Here is an 18,530-nt window from a genome sequence, read left to right on the forward strand (position 1 = left end):
TAATGCAGAGTAATACTCCATTGTGTATAAATGCCACATTTTTTTTATCCATTCAACTGTTCTCTTTATACGTAATGTTCTGAAATTTACAAAAAGATATATGTATTGGTATGATTTTCCTTTCTTCAGTATGCCTTTTTAACCTAGAGACTCATTTTATTCAGTTTAGAAAAATTTTCTCATTTTTTGATACAATTTGTTTTATATTTTTATTTTTTTTCTGTACTTGTACATGGTCAGAATGCCTTTATTTTATTTGTTTATTTTTATGTGGTGCTAAGGATCAAACCCAGTGTCTTACACATGCTAGGCAAGCTGTCTGCTACTGAGCTACAGCCCCAGTCCTGCTTTCTATTTTCTACATTTTGTCTTTCTACAGCTTAGTCATACATTAAATTTTCTGGATTTATATCCCAAATTACTTATGTTTTATTTAACTTAGATGTATCTTATTCTTTCACTCTCTCGGATATTTCCTTGATTCTCTAGCCCTGTTTTCCTTTGATTAATACTGATTTTTTCTTTTTCATGTGTGTTTTTAAAATTTCTTCTTCCCACTTTTATGGTAACATTCTGATGTTAGTTTATAGATGTAGCATCTTCTATACCTCCTTGAAAATATGAAATAAAATTTATCTGAAGTTCTCTCAGTTTATTTGAAGTCTTTTATTCCTTCATTTATCAATTTATCTAGGTTACTTTTTCTGTTTTTGAAAGTTCCTAGAAGCACCAGTGTGTTCTCAGTCTTTCTTAATTGTGATGTTTAATATTTATCTAATAATGCAAACATTGAAATATTGATTAGTATATACATTTCAGATACTAACAAAATTAACATGTGCTCAAATTAATTTGACCTTGTGATAAAAGGTGACAATTTTTCCATTGATAATGACATTTATATCCTTTTTTTCTGAAAGAATTTTCAGAAAAGCCATGAAATAACAGAACGAATATTTTAGCTAATCTAGATAATGACAATCACTATGCCTGTTCCTTCAAATCCTGTTGTGAATAGGGATCTTTACATTGTGCAATTATAAACAATACATTATTACAATTATATATGTTCTTACATATTTGTAATATTAATCAAGCAGACATTATATGGAATTAATTCTGAACTTTTTGCAAGTGTTCATGATTGATTATGATTAGTATACTATAGTCGGGTTAATTATACATTAGTTTCTTTAGTGGAAGTCTAAGATAAAAGTATCTGCAGCAAGAAACGATATTTTGAGAATTTAACTTCTTATAAAATGCATTCCACGATGCAATTAGTGCCTTCAGCAGTTGCTGGTACCCTGCTACATTAGTATTCTTAGACCTTTCAGCAGAATTGAAATATATTTCTGCTGGTTGTTAAGCCGCTTTTCTGAAATAATAAGTATATGGAGGCTTAAACTAGACAAGATGTTATATCTATGCCTTAAAATTATTTTCAATAAATTATGCCCCCTTTTCCAAATATTTAAAGGCTATAATTAAGCATAAAACAGTGAAATAGCAATAATAGTATCTGGATTGCTGGGAATTTATTATGGCATCCTTCTGAAAAGAAAAGCTGAAAGCCAAGAAAAGGGAGAAGGAGAAAGGGAAAAGCATTAAAAAATGGTTTTCCCTGCGAAGCTCTGAGTAGAATTCACCAGTATCAGTCTGCCCCATATTGACAACATTCTAAGGCCTGGAATGGATCTGTGTTGTTGATTGAGATTAGTGATATCTCTCATTTTAATTCTTTCTGAAAATAGAGCTAAGCCTATGGAAGCAGATCACAGTTTGGGACCTATGATGAAGTCGATGCTTCTAAGTGTGAGAAAATAATACTGGTTGACTATCCATAATTTGAAATGCTCCTAAATCCAAAACTTCTAGACCATCCACATGACATCACAAATGAAAAATTCCACACCTGAACTCATGTGACCAGATACAGCCACTCTGCAGGTACACTAAATACACTGTACGAAATCACCTTTGGGATATGTGTCTAAGGCACCTATGAAACATAAGTGAATTTTATGTTTAGACTTGGGGCCCATCCCCAAGATAGATCATTATGTATATGCAAACATTTCAAAATATGAAAACAATCCAAAACAGGTTGGTACCAAGCATTTCAGATAAGGGATGGTCAACCTGTAGCTAGGATTGTGAGGTGTGTCAGCTGGGATAAAAGACAGAGGAGCAGGTGAGTGCTTTCACAGTCTATAGCAGTTTTATCTTTTTGTCATCTCATGAGGTATAAAATTTAAGTACCATTTATAAAAATTTACTGCAAAGTGCCTTCTCATTGCTTCTGTCTCTGACCCTTGACCTATAAATGTGGCTGTCACCTGAAGCCCACCATGACTTTCTTCTTGCCTTTTCTCATAGATGTCTCATTGGGTGACTTCTACTCTTGTTGATGTAATTATTGCTTCTTTTCTAAATGTTACAAGTATTTTTCCTAACTGAAACTCTCCTCTGAACATCAACCTTGCACTTTGAATTTTTGCCTGGAGATATATTCGATGTGCCTCCAAAGTAAATTCATCTTCCACTTGACCATCTTACCACTGAACTTTACCTCTAGTTGTAATTATTATTGTCCTTCCAGTCCCCTTTCAGAAGACTTGCAGAGTCAGCCTTTGCTGCCACCACCCTATGTTAGTTTCACTGATCAAGCCCTCAGAGAATCTCCCTTCAAAACAAATTGCAACTGGGATTCCTTTCATAACCCTCTAGTCAGCCTCCCACACTTTTCTGTTAGGTACACTTTCACAAAGGTCAGTGAAATCATGCCACCCCCCCTCCGCCCCGCCCAAATGTGATTGCCCTGAGCTCCCAGTTACTCGGAGTTCTATAGCATAAAGCATGCCGGGGGCAGGTGAATACTCTAGGGGAATCCAGGCCCTCATAGCCCTTCACTTCCATTGGCACTTCTGGCTCTTTTTCCTCACCTGCCTCTCCACAGTCAACAGTTAATGCTTTATAAAAGGAAGTGATATATCTCACCTCTTCAGAATCTTACTGTGGGCCTGCTCCACGGTACAAAAATGTCTCAAGGACATGAACCAAAGAAACAACATTTAGTGGAAAAGATCAACATACCTCTCCCACTGCACACAGTGATCAAGGATACTTTGCTTCTGAGGAAGAGTCCAGAAAGAACTTTGGTGAGAAATGTGGGAGGCAACTGCCCATTATTTCTTTTTTTTTTTTCTGCCCCTTATTTCATATAGACACCAAATTCACATAGGTCAATCTGAATCTACAAATGAAAGCTCAGAAGCAAAGTAGTCATCATATATATTATTATATAAGATATATAAATATATATAAATATATAAAATATATAAATATATATATATATATCCACATGTATTTTATATGAAATCATATTTTTTTCTTAAAAAATAAAAACAAGTATTTCCTGTTAGGGTTCTGCAGATATTTTGCAAAATTTGAATGAAGTAAAAATCTGCAACTTTAGGGTTTAGAAGAATACTGAAGGCATATGATATATACTCCAAAGAACCTTACAGAGAATACAGTGTGAACAAGGTAGCCCTATGTGATGAAAGAATGATTTTATCAAATGATAATGCAATATCAAAAGGATGTTCCTCAAAACTTTGAGTGCTTTGGGTGAAAAAGATGCATTTAAAAGATGCATATTTAAATGGATAATTTAAAATCATCAGAAACTTTTCGGTCTACAGCCTCTGCATGTACTTCCTAGAAGTTAAAAAAAAAAAAACATAATAAGCAATTCTCCTGAGTAGTTTAAAAATACATTTGCAGGTCAATGGTTTCTGTTTCTTTACTTTCAGAAAGCTTTTAAAATGACCTAATCACCATGTCAGCAGATTGATGAGGTTGAATAACTTTAGCATTAGAGCACTAAATATTTTTGGCACATGGTACAGAAGAAGTCTAAAGTATTGATGGATCTTCTCTAATGAAACTGAAATTGTTGTTCATTATGTGAACTAGATTTGTCAGGGCTTAGATCTGTAGAATGAACAATAGTAATGCAAATGATGCTGAAACCGTGTCTCAGTCTAGCAATTGATAAGTTCTGCCACAGTTACATGAACTAATGGGCCAAGAATGATGATGCATTCCATCTGTCTCATTAAGAGAGGCATTTCCAACAAAATCTTACTTATTGTTTAATAATAATCAAAATGTGTTGTTTTTATCAGTTGTATACCACTAATAATTATAATGAAATTATAATCTAACACCGAGAGTTATATAGTCACAGAAAATTTAAAGAAAATGAATTTTATTTACTAATTTTTGTGATGTGTGATTGGTCAAAAAAGGTGTTCAAACAAAATTACATTAAATCAGGATATAGCCGCGTGAGTCAAGTGGAATGGAAAGCAAATTCAGGGTAAAAGGAATGATATAAAATTTCTAACTGTTCAAGAAAATTCTGTTTGTATTTCTTTAAAGTGGGTTATGGTGAGCATCTGTGGTATTTAGAAGGTATTGACTGCATTAAAAATAATGTACATTTATTTTAAAGTTTCAATATGTACAATATACCAGAAACTATCTCTTCTTCAATTATTTAACTTTATCATTAAAAATTTGAAATGTTACTTTGAAATATTACTGAGATTAAAGCAACTGGTAGATCCAATGAAATCTCCACCAAAATCCTAATGACATTTATTTTGCAGAAATAGAAAAATTCATCAAATTCTTATGGAATCTGAATCAACCCCCAATTAGGCAGAAAAAAAAATTAAAAGGGATGGACAAAGTTGGGGGACCCACATTTCCTAATTTCAAAACTTACTGCATTGATACAGCAGTCAAAACAATGTACTACTGCCATATAGATATATGAAGACCACAGGAATAGAGAGACTAGAAAGAAACCCTCAAATAAATGGTAAAATGATCATCAACGAGGGAGCAATAATTGTCATTCAATGGGGAAAAGATGGTCTTTTCAGGAAACGATTCTGGTAAAATTGGATACCTGTATTAAAAGAATAAAGTTGGACCCTCCTAAAATTATACAAAAATTAACTCAAAATAGACCAAAGACCAAAAACAATGAAAACTCTTGGAAGAAAACAAGGGAGAAGTTTTATGACATTGGATTTTTCTGGACATGGCATCAAAAGTATGGGAGAAGTTTTATGACATTGGATTTTTCTGGACATGGCATCAAAAGTACAAGTAACAAAAGAAAAAATAGATAAATTAAACATTTTTTGTACAGAGAATGCTATCAATGGAGTATAAAAAAATATATGAATATACCACAGTGAATCTCACCATCATGTATACCCACAAGATAACTAACTATTAAAACAAAAGAGCTAAAAGTAAATAGCAGAAAGATCAGTAGAGGGAAGGGGACAAGGAGAGGGAATAGGGGAGAGAATGAGCAAGTCCTGGGGACTGAATCAGAACAAATGATTTTCCATTCTCTTATAATTATGTCAAAATGAATCCTAAAGTTATGTGTAACTAAAAAGAACCAATAGAAAAGTATTTTAAAAGGCAACTTATAGAATAGGAGAAAATACTAACAATCATATCTGATAAAGACATAAAATCCAGAATATACAAAGAACCACAATCAATAACAAAAACCCAATTCAAAAATTGGGTAAAAGACTTGAATAGACATTTCTCTATAAAAGGTACATAAATGGCTATTAAGTATATGGAAACATACTTACTATCATTGATTATTTAAGGAAATATGATCAAAATTACAGGGAGGTCCCACTTCTCACCCATTGGAATAGATATCAAAAATATTATCAAGGCCAGACGCAGTAGCACATGTCTATAATCCCAGTGGCTTGGGAAACTGAGGCAGGAGGATCGTGAATTCAAAGCCAGCGTCAGCAATGCTGAGGCGCTTAACAACTCAGTGAGACCCTGTCTCTAAATAAAATACAAAATAGAGCTGTGGCTCAGTGGTTGAGTACCCCTGAATTCAATCCCTAGTACCCCCCCAATATAAATGTGCGTGTGTGTGTGTGTGTGTGTATGATACACACACACACACACACACACACACATATATACACACACACACATATATCAAAAACATCATAAAAAATGACAAGCATTGGTAAAAATGTGGAGAAATTTGAATTCTTGTGCATTGTTGAAGAGAAAGTGAAATGATAATAGCCACCGTGGAAGACAGTACAGCTGTTCCTCAAAACATTAAACATAGAATTCATATGATCAGGAATTTTGTTTCTATACACAAAAGAATTGAGAATCTGGAACTTAAACAGATATTTTTGTACCAATGCTTATAGCAGCATTATTCCTAGTAGTCAAAAGGAGAAATAACCCAAGGTCCATCTATGGATGAATGGATTAAAAAAAAAGTGTGGTGCATACATATAATGGCATATTATTCAACCTTAAAAATGAATGAAATTATAATACATGTTGCAACATGTGTGAAAAAAACTATGCCAAATTAAATAAGCAAGACAAAATGGAAAAATGCTGTATAATTCCACATATGTGAAGTAACTAGAAGAGCCAAACTCACAAAGATAGAACATAGAATGGTGGTTACCAAGGACTAGAGAGAGAGGCTGGGTTACCAAGGACTAGAGAGAGGGGCTGTTGTTTAATGAGCTTGGAATTTCAGTTTGGGAGGATGAGAAAGTCCGCGGTTGGGCAGTGATAATGGTCTCCCATCAGTATCCATGTACTTAATGCCACTGAAAAAATGGGTATACCATTTTCAGACTTGAAAATGGTTAAAATGGTAAATTCTATGTTGTGTATATTTGAACACAGTAAAAAAACAAAATTTATTGAGATAGGTTTTTTTTCAGATTTGCAGATGCATAGATATTCAAATTTCTCTTAAGGAATATATGCACAGCTGTTCACGTATTTGGAGAACACCTGTTCATATCCTTCATGGTCTGAACCCTTCTCTCACTTCATTTCCCTTGTTCTAACCACCTGGCAATTCACACCTGCTATGATGCTCCCTTCGCTTTCAATGCCCTTTCTTCCCCACCCAATTATATTAGACCTTCAAGATGTAGCCCAAGAGCTCATCACCTTTGAAAAATGTGCTGACTCCTCCAGATAGAACCTGTCTCTCTACAATGTCCCCAAAGAACTTTGCCATGCCTCTGATATAACCCATGCCTGTCCCCAACCAGACTGATTCTTTAAGGACAGAGATACCATCTCACTCACTTGCACCTCTTGCTTTTAGCATCCAGCATAGTTTGAAACAGGGTCTTAGCAGATAGTTCAATAATTGAATTTTTTAAAAAAACATGTAATTCTTTCTTATAATCCTCCTCTGAGACAGACTTTCCCCTCTACTTTCCAAAATGAAAAAATAAAACCAAAGAAATTCTTCACCTTACCCAGGCTACAGGCTCACTGGAGCTGATGGGGGTGGAGGGACAGCATCAGAATTTTGCTTTCTTCTGACAATCCTGGTCTGTGGAGCCAGGTACTAAATCTTACTGTCAATAACTTAAGAGCATTGCTTTATTGGTTATAAAACACATGTTCTCAAATATGTGCCATAGGTTCTGCCCATAAATGAAATGATCTTATACATATTTCTGCTACCCCTTGCATAATAAGCCCCCCGCCACTGTTCCAACACCAGGAGGTTGGAAACAGCTGTGTCATTAATGAACGATAGCAGATCCTAACCAGTGACCTCCAGATGAAAGACTCATTATTTCCTTACTGGTCTCAAGAGCTATTTGGTCCCCTAGCATGCCAGCACGGGATTTAGACTGAGGAGTCTAAGCCTTGAACTATAAAAAAGTTTACGTAGTCCTTGATACAATTTGGAGCGATTACATTCTATTGTGCCAAGAATTCCTTATTAAAAATCAATTTAATTGTACATACTCCATCTGGTGGGTATTATGGTCTTTGGGGGGGGGTGGACACGATTCTGTATTTACCTGATGTTTCATAGTATAAGCATGTAATTTTGAAGAAAAAGAGGTATTTTTGTAGTGCCGAGAAGTGAGTAATTAAAACAACTTTAAAAATGTTTACCAGACTTCTTTCACTAACTTTTGTGACTTAGAGATGTGAGATTCAACTTCTCACTTTTTTGAGATTTTAATGGGAAAGCATAACAACAAAAATCCCTAAATGAATTTATATATTCATAGCCTATGCTATGTAATTTCTATTATATTTCATACTTTTCACATTGAAATTCTGGTCCTTTTAAATATAATCTAGCTTGTCCAATTAGTATTAATTTGGGTTTTTATGTTTTGATTTTGTTTTCGGTTTTTTGTGTTTTTTTTCAGTGCTGGAGAGCAAACCCAGAGCTTTGCAGGTGCTAGGCAAACACTCTTACCATAAGTTACACCCTCACCCTCTATTTGTGTTTTAAATTCAAGAAATTTGGATAATGAATGATGATAAGTTTATTTTTGATTGTCTAATGTATTGATATTAACCATGGTTGCAAAAGATTGCAATATGTGTGGTCACAATATTACAGGAAAATATTTCCAACTAGAGTGATTGTGCTTTATCATACAAGTGTGGAAGATTTTGCAGTCTTTCTTAAAACAGTTTATACCCTAAAAAAGGACCCCAGGGTTGGAGGTGTAGCTCAGAGGTAGAGTGTGTGCTTAGCATGTGCAGTACCCTGGGATCAGTTCCTTTCACCACCAAAATAATAATAGTAGTAGTAGTAGTAGTAGTAGTAGTAGTAATAAAGGATCCCTTGGCTTTTTTAACATTTAAGAAGAAGATCTGGGCAATTGTCTTAAGGTTTTTGGTCTGCTTATATGCTTATTATTGTGAAATATTTTGTTCATGTTACAGACTTAAAGTATCAACATAATAAATTAGCAATCATAAATATTGATTTGATTTGATTCTGAATTGCCTTTACTCAAATGTTTTAAAATCACTTATTGGTTATTAGAATTTGCTATTAATAGCTGATGTCTGTTGAACATCTTTTTGATAGAAGCCACAGTGTCATTCATCTCTGTGCCCTGAATTCCTCATTTGTGAAACGAAACTAACCCTACTTTGTTAGGACTGTGATGAGGTTTAAGTGAGATAATCTATCGAGAGTGTTGTGAAGTTCTTGGAACAGAGTAAGCAATAAATATATGTGAGTTTTTATCATCATCAAAAATAACAGAAATAACAATTCAACAGAAATATTTTCCCATTTGTTAAGTAAAAAAAAAATGAAGTTTAGGAAATAGTTAAGAGCCCAAACATACCTGTCCTGTGCTTACTCTTATGTGAGCTTTTATCTTTAACATTAAATATTAATATTCTGCATGCATTCTTTTATTAAGCACCTACTGTGTACCCATCTAGGTGCAATAGTGAGTATCCTATCCTGGGTATGCAATAGTGAGTGCAATTTATATGATCTCTAGCCACATGGGGTAGACAGATAACAATGCAATAAAAATTAGAGAATGTGACAAGCTGAGAGGAACGTTAGCATCATGTACCAGCATAGTGCAGGGATAGAGAATGGCAAATTATTTCTTTCTACATGTTTTTCTTCAATGTTAAAGTAATGCTTATTCTTTGTAATAGTAATACAATGAGTAAAGCAAAAATAATTTGCCCTGTCTACCTCCTTTTTGGCTCAGGGGTCAGTAGGAGCAGTCTGTCCAGCTTGCCATGCTTTTTTTTCCAGCTCCTACAAACATGTAACCATGTAACATGTTTTTTGTGTAGTCTTACAAAATATGACTGCATATACATTGTTCTGTGACTTTCCTTTTTTTGTTTGCTTGCCTTTGGAAATCCTTAAAAACTTTACAGGTATGTAGTGTTTGCTTCTAGCATTTTACCTGTCCAAAATTGATCCAGCGAGACACAGCTTTGCACAGTTTATGGGTGAGGCTCTGCCTGTTCGTTACAATATTTTATCTAATCTCCATTTAATTCTAGTCACTCAGTTTCATAATTTATTGGATAAAAGGTTGTAGAAGCAGTTTCCAGTGAGTAACTACTACTGTTATTGTTAGTTCTTCTGGCAACTCTTGCTCTGTGATACATCTCTGATTGTTCCCCTTGGTTTCCTGTCTACCTATTCACCTTACCTCCCTATTTATTTATTTTGTCTTTTCTTTTGTCTCTCTTGTATTCTTAGGGGTTCCTTCATTTCAGTACATATAGATTTAACATTTTTAAAGGTTCTTAGTATTTTATAGATTCACCACAACCACCCCCTAATAAAGAACTTTGAAGTCTTTTTCTGTACCTTTTGTTTTGTTTGGTCTTCTACTACCAACAGTATTGCAAAGTGACATACACTTTTACCTACTAGTTCTTTAATTGATGAGAAATGGATTTCCAGAAGTAGAATTTCTAGACAAAGCATATGCTGGTTTTTTTTCCCTTAATACATATAGCCAGATTAATTTTTAAAAAAAAAAAAAAGTTGTTTGACTTTGACTTTGAAACAAATACCTTTAATGCCGAATATTCATCTCAGACCGATGCACAAATTAGTAGATCACGATATTGCTGTTTCAGTGAGAAACCTCTTGGCTAATTTATTTAACTATTCTCTGTAGGGTACTTTTCCACTTCCACCCTCTACCAGGGATACTAGAAGAACAGAGTTAATGGGGGAGCTGGCCATCCTTTCCCCAGATGAAATGGCCGTCTGTTAAGTGTGTCTGCTGTTAGTTGAGAACCTGAGAGCAGCAACAGGTACAACCCATCGAGGTTGTGCAATGGCAGCAGGACCTCCAGACAGGAGCCTGTGCAGTTGGCCAAGATGGTTACTGCGTTTTTGGCAGTCAGGCAGCAGTTAAAGCAAAGAAAGATATTTTTCCAAGAAGGAAAAGCCATTTAATAAGTTTGGGTCAGTTTGCTCATAACAACACTACATTTGAGGACCAAAACCCCAGGAGCTTGGCAAGCTGCAGTGCTTGGCAGGTCTCCCCCACCAACCCACCAAGTCTGAGGCTGTCCTGCCAGAACCTGGCTCTCTGGGCTTTGACTGTATTCATTTAAGAGCATTCCTAGTTAACAAGAAAGTTAAGGCAGAGGAATCTTTCCCTCCATTAATCCAAAAGAGTAAAATTTACTGGCTGTAAGCAAGCTGCCATGCAAGTAACTGCATGTCAGGGCGAGGGACGGGCCATCTGTTTGCATTGAGGACTGTGCGTTTGGTGCAGCTGGGAACGTGTGACCCACCGAAAATAACATTCATGTTCAGGAATTGGGTGGTGCTCTTTCTTGTACGTGAATTAACATTTATATATGACTAACTAGTGTGAAAGTCTGATTTTATAGTGTGTCAGAGAGGCATCGTGTACCTGTCTCATGAATAAATAAAATAAGAACATTTGTATGAATGTTTAAAAATACAGTGCGTTCTCATACTTTTTCCGTTTCACCTATGGAAACCCTGCCAAAATGAAATCAAGATTGAGTGTTTACAGTGGAAGAAATAACCAGCTTGTGGATTTTGAAATTAGGAGGTGGGTTTTTTTTTTTTTTTCCTAGTGTGTTTTGTTTATTTTCATTTTCTTTCTTCTTCTTCTTCTTCTTTTTCTCTTCCAAAAGATTGTTACAATCAAATAAACAGATCTGATCATCTAATGATGGATGATTTGGACACAGACTGAAATTGAACTGGAAATGTTGAGAATATGCTTGTTTATACTTTTCAAAAAGCAGCAGCACCTGCAATCGATAAAATTTAGTGAGAACATATCAAAAGATTTTGAAGAAACATGGCCATGATAGTGCCAATGTGGTCAATATCAAAGCATCAGCTGCTTAGAGGCAATATCCCAACACTTGACCCATCAAAAACATTAATCCAAAATGAAGAGTGAAAAGTTTTACATGGTTCAGGATTGTTTGGAACAATGTCAACAAGGTCAATTTAGGGAAGGAGATACTAAATTTATTAACATTTCTTTTCCTCCTTATTGTATGTTTTTAACAACCTGACTTTCTTGGTTATGCAAAATTCACTCTAGGACTTGAAAATAATTTCTGACTACTCATTTATAAAAAATAGACTGTTACTTCAGGATCTAAATTTGGAAAGTTACTAGATTCACTTCAGTGCTGCTCTGGCCTCTTAAGAATAGGGCCTGTGGTTCTACATGTGAGGTCATGGTATAGGGGAATTATTCAGAAAAGGAACCACAGCCCCTTACACACAAACATAATCCCACCTTCATGCAACAGGCACAAAGTAAACACTATTACAACAAGCTTTCTAAGTGCTATCTGGCTGACCCAATACATTTTATCTTTAATCCAGTGTTTTTCTACAGTGGCACAATTGACATTTTGGATCAGATAATTCTTGTAGAGGGCTCTCTCAAGCAATGCAAGATGTTCAGGAGAATCTTTGTCTTCTACTAACTTGATGACAGTGGCGTGTTCCTTCAAGCTCTTATTATAAAAATGATCTCCAGGTATTGGGAAATGTCTTCTTGGAGGCAAAATTTCACTCTTACTCAAGAATAACTGCCTGAAACAGGTATATAAGTAACATGACCATTTTTTAAAAGTTCAAAAGAGGTGTAAGGGAATCTCCCTTTTTCCACCTAGAGAATATCTCTAACTACCTGGAGATGATGAATACTAAGATAGTCTTTTGTATGACCCAGAATGTTGTCGTCATGCACATGTGTACATACATCTATTTTGCAGTCAGGACCGTTCAACGTATGTCTTAATTTTTTCCATTTTAATTATATATCTGTGAGCTTTTTGTATGACAATATATACAGATTTGTATCCCTCTTTTTAATGTCTGTAAAGAATTTCATTATACGGATGAATTCTAATTTTTTAACCAGCTATCTGTGTACATGCCGTAACTAATTTTTCATTTTTCCAAATGATGCTACAGTAAACACTCTCATGTTTTGGTGTCAAATGCTACATGATTATAACTGTAAGACAGAAATTAAGAGTACATCTTTAAAAGTGGAATCACTGGGTCAAAGGAAAAGTACATTAAACATATTTGTAGACAGTGTTGTATTACCAGTTAATTGCCTTTTCTGCCTGAATATATTGAAGAGTTAATCTTATAAAATTTTAAAACTCAGACTGGAGATGTAGTTCAGAAGCAGAGCATGTGCATAGCATGTGTGAAACCCTAGAAAACCCACAAAAACTTAAATTATAATTCAGTAATTCTCATAATGGGATATGCATGGATATTGGTCTGTCTGTATCTGTTTGCTCTCTTTCCTGAAACAAAGGATGCACTCTCTTTTGGCTAATCAAGATTTTAGAATATTTCAGGAATTTTTCTTCTGTTTTTATCTTTGAATATATTTTTCTAATATATTTGTTCTTTCTTGAGAAGTATACTTTTTTGGAATTTTTCTATTATCTTTGAAAGATTATTGTTTCTCTTAAAAAACAATCTTAACACTTTGTTCTTTGCTTAGCATTGTTTTCTTAAGACCAGCCTCCTATTCCTAATCTCAGCAATGTCAATTCTGATTTTTATTTCCTTTTCTGTAACTTTAATCTGTAACATTAATCTTTCCCTATTTTCCTCCTTCTTTAATATCTTACACATCTTATTTTATCTCGTGTTTCAGAGAAAAATAATTTTCTTTAGCTTGTTTAGGCTCACAAAAGGTATTTGAAATTTTCTTCTGCCCCCATGACCTGGTTCTTCTGTAGAGATTATTTCATATGCACTTATCTTATTCTTATTTTTTCTGTATTATTATTATTTTTTAGGAAGTCTAGGGGAGTAGGGTTTCAAAGTTGTCTTCAGAACACTTTCTCATCAAATTTTCTGTTTCTTCTCCACTGGTCATCTGTCACCTTGCAGTAATAAGTACCTTCCCTGCTGCCATTTTTTCCTCTTGGAAGAGGAACCTCTATGCTTCACAGGGAATTTATGTGTGTTATGAATTTTCTGTTGGATGATTTTGTATTTTGTCTTCTTCAGTTTATCTTGATTAGTGTCTGCCAAGTTGATTGTCATGTATATTTCTACTATGTCCTTCCATTCTCCCTGCTTGATTCTTAAAAATCTTTTTAAAAATGATAAATGTATATATATTGCCCTCTAAGTTCAATTTGCCTGCTGCACTAAATTTGTCCAGAGACCTCAGCCACTCCTTCTCTACTTCAATATTTTGTCCTCTAATTTAAAAAAAAAAAATATATATATATATATATATATAGCTGGAGATATGGCTCAAGCAGTAGTGCACTCGCCTGGCATACACGCTGCACTAGGTTCGATCCTCAGCGCCAAATAAAAATAAAATAAAGATGTTGTGTCCGCCGAAAACTAAAAAAAATAAATATTAAAAAAAAGAGTTGGTTAGCTATTTTTCAGTTGTTGTTGTTTTTTTTTTTTTCTTTCATGGAAATATTTTACTTTTAATCTATAGGTTATGCTTGTTATGGACATTTTACCTTTTATTTGATCTAATCACATATTTATTAGTATCCATTCTATATCATATATGGTTTTAATTAAAGCAGTCTCATTGGTTAACTGAAAATGGTCTATCCTACTTTTTTCTTCTCAGTTTTCATTTGTTTTTGTTGTTTTGAGTTGATGGCAGGGGAGAAAAAGCCATTAGAAATATCACACCATACCCCCTTCACCAAGACAACTTAACTGACTAAGCAATATAATCATATGCTTACTAGATATCCATCAGTGTTGGCTAATTATTTAAATGGAACTCAGAAGTATAGAACATGTTGGGAGTTGCCCTGGCTCCAAAGACTAACTTCCCCATCCCCCAAGAAGAACCCTGCTGGCTCACATGATCCTGCTGTCCAATGGTGAGCTCTGCTGGCTCACATGGTCCTGCTGTCCAATGGTGAGCCCTGCTGGCTCACATGATCCTTACCCACCAATCAGACTAGCCCTGCTGGCTCACCTGATCCTTACCCACCAATCAGACTAACCCTGCTGGCTCACCTGATCCTACCCACCAATCAGACTAACCCTGCTGGCTCACCTGATCCTTACCCTCCAGTCAAAAAGCACCCCATGCCAACTGTCAAACCACCCCTGGCTCTATAAATATACAGAGCTGTTCCTCAATAAATGGGCATTTGCTCTGACAACAAGCCTTGTTTGTTCTTTCAGAACAGTCTTGGGAAAATTAATTGTAAACCTTTGAAATGGTTTTCAGATATATTTGAATCAGATGTGTATCCAGGTACTTATTGCATTAAAAGTTCGATTCAAGTATTGATTGCCAATGTCTTGAGTGGTAAAAAGACAATAGATTGAAATTGTGGGTTTAGGGATGGGTGACATTTGAATCAGTATTGTAAGAATATTCTGAGTGTAGAACGTAGCATGATCCTTTGGTTCTCAGTTGTCCTCTAGTATTTCTTCACCAGGCCTCTTTGGGACTTCTTGGGATGATAGCTAAATTAAGAGCAAATTGGATTTTTTTGAAAATCAACAAGCTTATCTTGGATTTAGGAGGGAGTCTCCTAGTGATTTTTTAAACTTGGGTATGAGATGATGAAAGCTGTGTTTAAGAAAGACTTCATCTAGTAATTGAACCGAGACACTTAATTTTATCCCACTGTGTCTTGGTGAGTCCCTATTTATACCATGTGTCTTAGTGGATATGGCTATACATAAAGCAGCATAGGGAATGATTTCTGTCTCAAGAAACTTGGACTGGTGGAGTTATGAAGCTGATTTTGAAAAATATTTGATTTAGTAAAATTTCAGTGCCAGAGTTGATTTCTACTCAGGTTATTATGGTGTAGTTATTCTGTTTTGAATTAGGTTCTACCAAAATAATGAATTTAGTCTACCATGAGTTAGCCTAAAAGTAGATTCCATGATGTTAAAATCAACTATTTCACTGCTGTGACCAAAAGACCTAACAGGAACAATTTTAGAAGAAAAGTTTATTTTGGGGCTCATGGTTTCAGAGGCCTCAGTTCATAGATGGCTGATTCTTTTCCTAAGGGCCCCAAGTGAGGCAGAACTCATGGTGGAGAGTGTGGCAGAGGAAAGCATCTTAAAACATGGGACCAGGAACAGAGAAAGAGAGTGTGTGTTCTTTTACCAAAAACAAAATATATAACCCAAAGGCATGCCCCCAGGGACCCACCTCCTCCAGTGATACCCTATCTGCTTACAGTTACCACCCAGTTAATCCCTATAAGGGATTAATGCACTGATTAGATAAGGCTTTTATAACCCAATCATTTTACCTCTAAACTTTTTTGCATTATCTCACACATGAGCTTTTGGGGGACACCTAGTATCTAAACAATAACACATTATTTGTATGGGATTGTTAAAAGTCTGCCCCCAAATCATTAATATCCTATCATATCAAATTAGCTGCACAAGAATGTTTCCCCATATTTCTGTATTTGCTTCCTCTTAAGTCCAGTTTTTGCCCACTCCTCTTCCACCCCACTCTTACTGCCTCCATATCTTCTTCTGATCATACCTGAGAGATCTTTCCTTCTCTAAAATTATTGTATTTCCTTGTTTTTCAGCACTAATTAATCCCTGACACTTTGTTCTGTAGTTATTTTTATGTTAGTTTTGCCTAGTCAATCATAATTATAGACTAATTGAAGACATGAACAATATTCTAACGTTTTATTTATTTATACATTCAGTATTGCTGCAAAAGATGATGAGAGCATGTTTCTTTCATATTATTTGTTTTAATATTGGCCAAGGAAGAGAACATACAATTATGGAGGGTCAGTATTTTGTGAACTAAAAACACACACAACCAAGAGAGGAGTGTTTGCTGTTGTTACTTATTTATGACTTTTATCTATTTGAAAGTCCTACAAATATAAATCATATTTATCAAATCAACTTTACAGGAAAAAAATAACATGAAGTTCAGACTCTTCCAGTCTATGAGAATGTGTTGACACAGACATAGTAAATATAAACCCAATTGTTTTGTTTTAAACTTGTGCATATATCTTATAAAACCAATATGTCTTAAATATAAATTTTCCTTAAAATATTAATATTAGTGATATTGGGAATTTATATCCTATGAAAGAACAACTGCTATGGTCCTGGGGCTCATTATCCCTTAGCAGCTGTGTCCAGCTGGTGGTCCACATTCCCCACTACTTCTTCGGTGAATGGAAACGTTTAGGTCAATATTGATATAAAACTTCATGAACTTTCTTCTCTTTCAGCTTTGGTTCGCCTTTGTTAATGGATTTTCTGGGCAGATTTTATTTGAACGTTGGTGCATCGGCTTGTACAATGTGGTAAGCATTCTCCACCTCTCTCTGATAGCATGCAGGACTTCAGGGACATTCCTTCACTGTTTATGTCTGGGAAGTGTATCTAAGTCAATCATCTGTGTACTTAGCAGGCAGCACAAATATATCTTTAGGGCCTTTGTTGCTCCAGCACATCCTGCAGAAGCCCAAACTCTCCACACATGGTTTCAATCATAGCAGATCATTCTTGAATAACCCATGAAGTTATTAACCCATATATCTTGATAATAGACCCTTATTGCCCCCTTACTAAATGCCTGCTCAACAATTCATGATTTTAGCTCAAGTTAAAATTTCTGAACTACATCTAAACTCACTTTACTGCATAATTTTACTTCTGAATTCTTAATCATAAACGCAAAAATATAGAATATGTGACCACTACTGTCCTTTTTGTCCTTCCAGAAAGAGTATCTTTCCTTGTAGAAGGACATTTTCTTCCACAGTTGGTGTTCAGATGATGAGTTCTGATTTCCAGCTGTCATGGAGAATTGTAATCAGCTTATTTGGTAATTTTCATGATTTTCAAGTACTTTTCATTATACTTGACTGTGATGAATTCAAAAGCTGGAAATTAATATAAACTATAAGCTAAAATGGCTCAGTAGCTATTTGGCTTTCTTTTTTTTTTTTTTTTTTTTTTTTTTTTACTAGGAGGAAAACAAAACAAAACAAAAAACGGAGAGGCTTGTTTATGAGTCCTTTAGAGACCCCAGAATGGCCCATCTCTTGAGTTGCTCTTCTTGCTCTGGACTCTAACCCTGGCATCCTGTGCCCCATGGGAGTTTCCCTTTCTGGAGCAGCCATCACAGATAGGTGTAGATGGAAGTTACCAGATGGGCAATAATATAACTTGTGATGCTATAAATATTTATAGTGTGTGTATACTTCAGTGGCCAGATATTCATGCTGCCCTTACATTCAGCCCTCATTTTTTGAGTAGCACCCATGTGGAGTGCTGGGTAAAAAATGCTGAGTACAACAGTTTACCCTAGTCCCATGTAACTCACAGGTTAAGGGGGTCAGAGGTGCACTTAGTGGTGAGGCTGGGTTCAGATCTTGAGTTGAATTGTGACGGCCCATTAGTGTCTGTGTTACTGGCTACAAAAATGCACTATGCTTTTGTGCTGATGCCCTAAAAGACAAAGACAGTTGATAATGAGAGAAGAACTACGTTGACATGCTGGAAAACCTCCTTTTACAGCTTACCCCACAATTAGGGTCTCAAGGGCTTCCTTTCTATGTGCTAAAGGGAGACTAGAGATCATTAGCTTTGTAAGACTTGAAAC

At 35.3% G+C, this 18,530-nt stretch overlaps 1 protein-coding gene across 2 annotated transcripts in view; it reads left to right on the forward strand.

Annotated features, from left to right (window-relative positions):
• The window catches only part of LOC143411875 (phospholipid-transporting ATPase IB), a 606,876-nt gene that overhangs the window by 420,625 nt on the left and 167,721 nt on the right, over positions 1-18,530 (forward strand). Inside the window, exon 28 of one of the 2 annotated variants that reach the window (XM_076872750.2) lies at positions 17,152-17,226. The exons of the other annotated variant lie outside the window; for it this stretch is intronic. Within the exon in view, the coding sequence (XP_076728865.2) occupies positions 17,152-17,226 (75 nt within the window). The remainder of the gene's footprint in view (positions 1-17,151; positions 17,227-18,530) is intronic. 2 annotated transcript variants of the gene reach the window in all.

Source organism: Callospermophilus lateralis, chromosome 12 (genome assembly GCF_048772815.1).
Source record: "Callospermophilus lateralis isolate mCalLat2 chromosome 12, mCalLat2.hap1, whole genome shotgun sequence".
Taxonomy (NCBI): Eukaryota; Metazoa; Chordata; class Mammalia; order Rodentia; family Sciuridae; genus Callospermophilus; species Callospermophilus lateralis.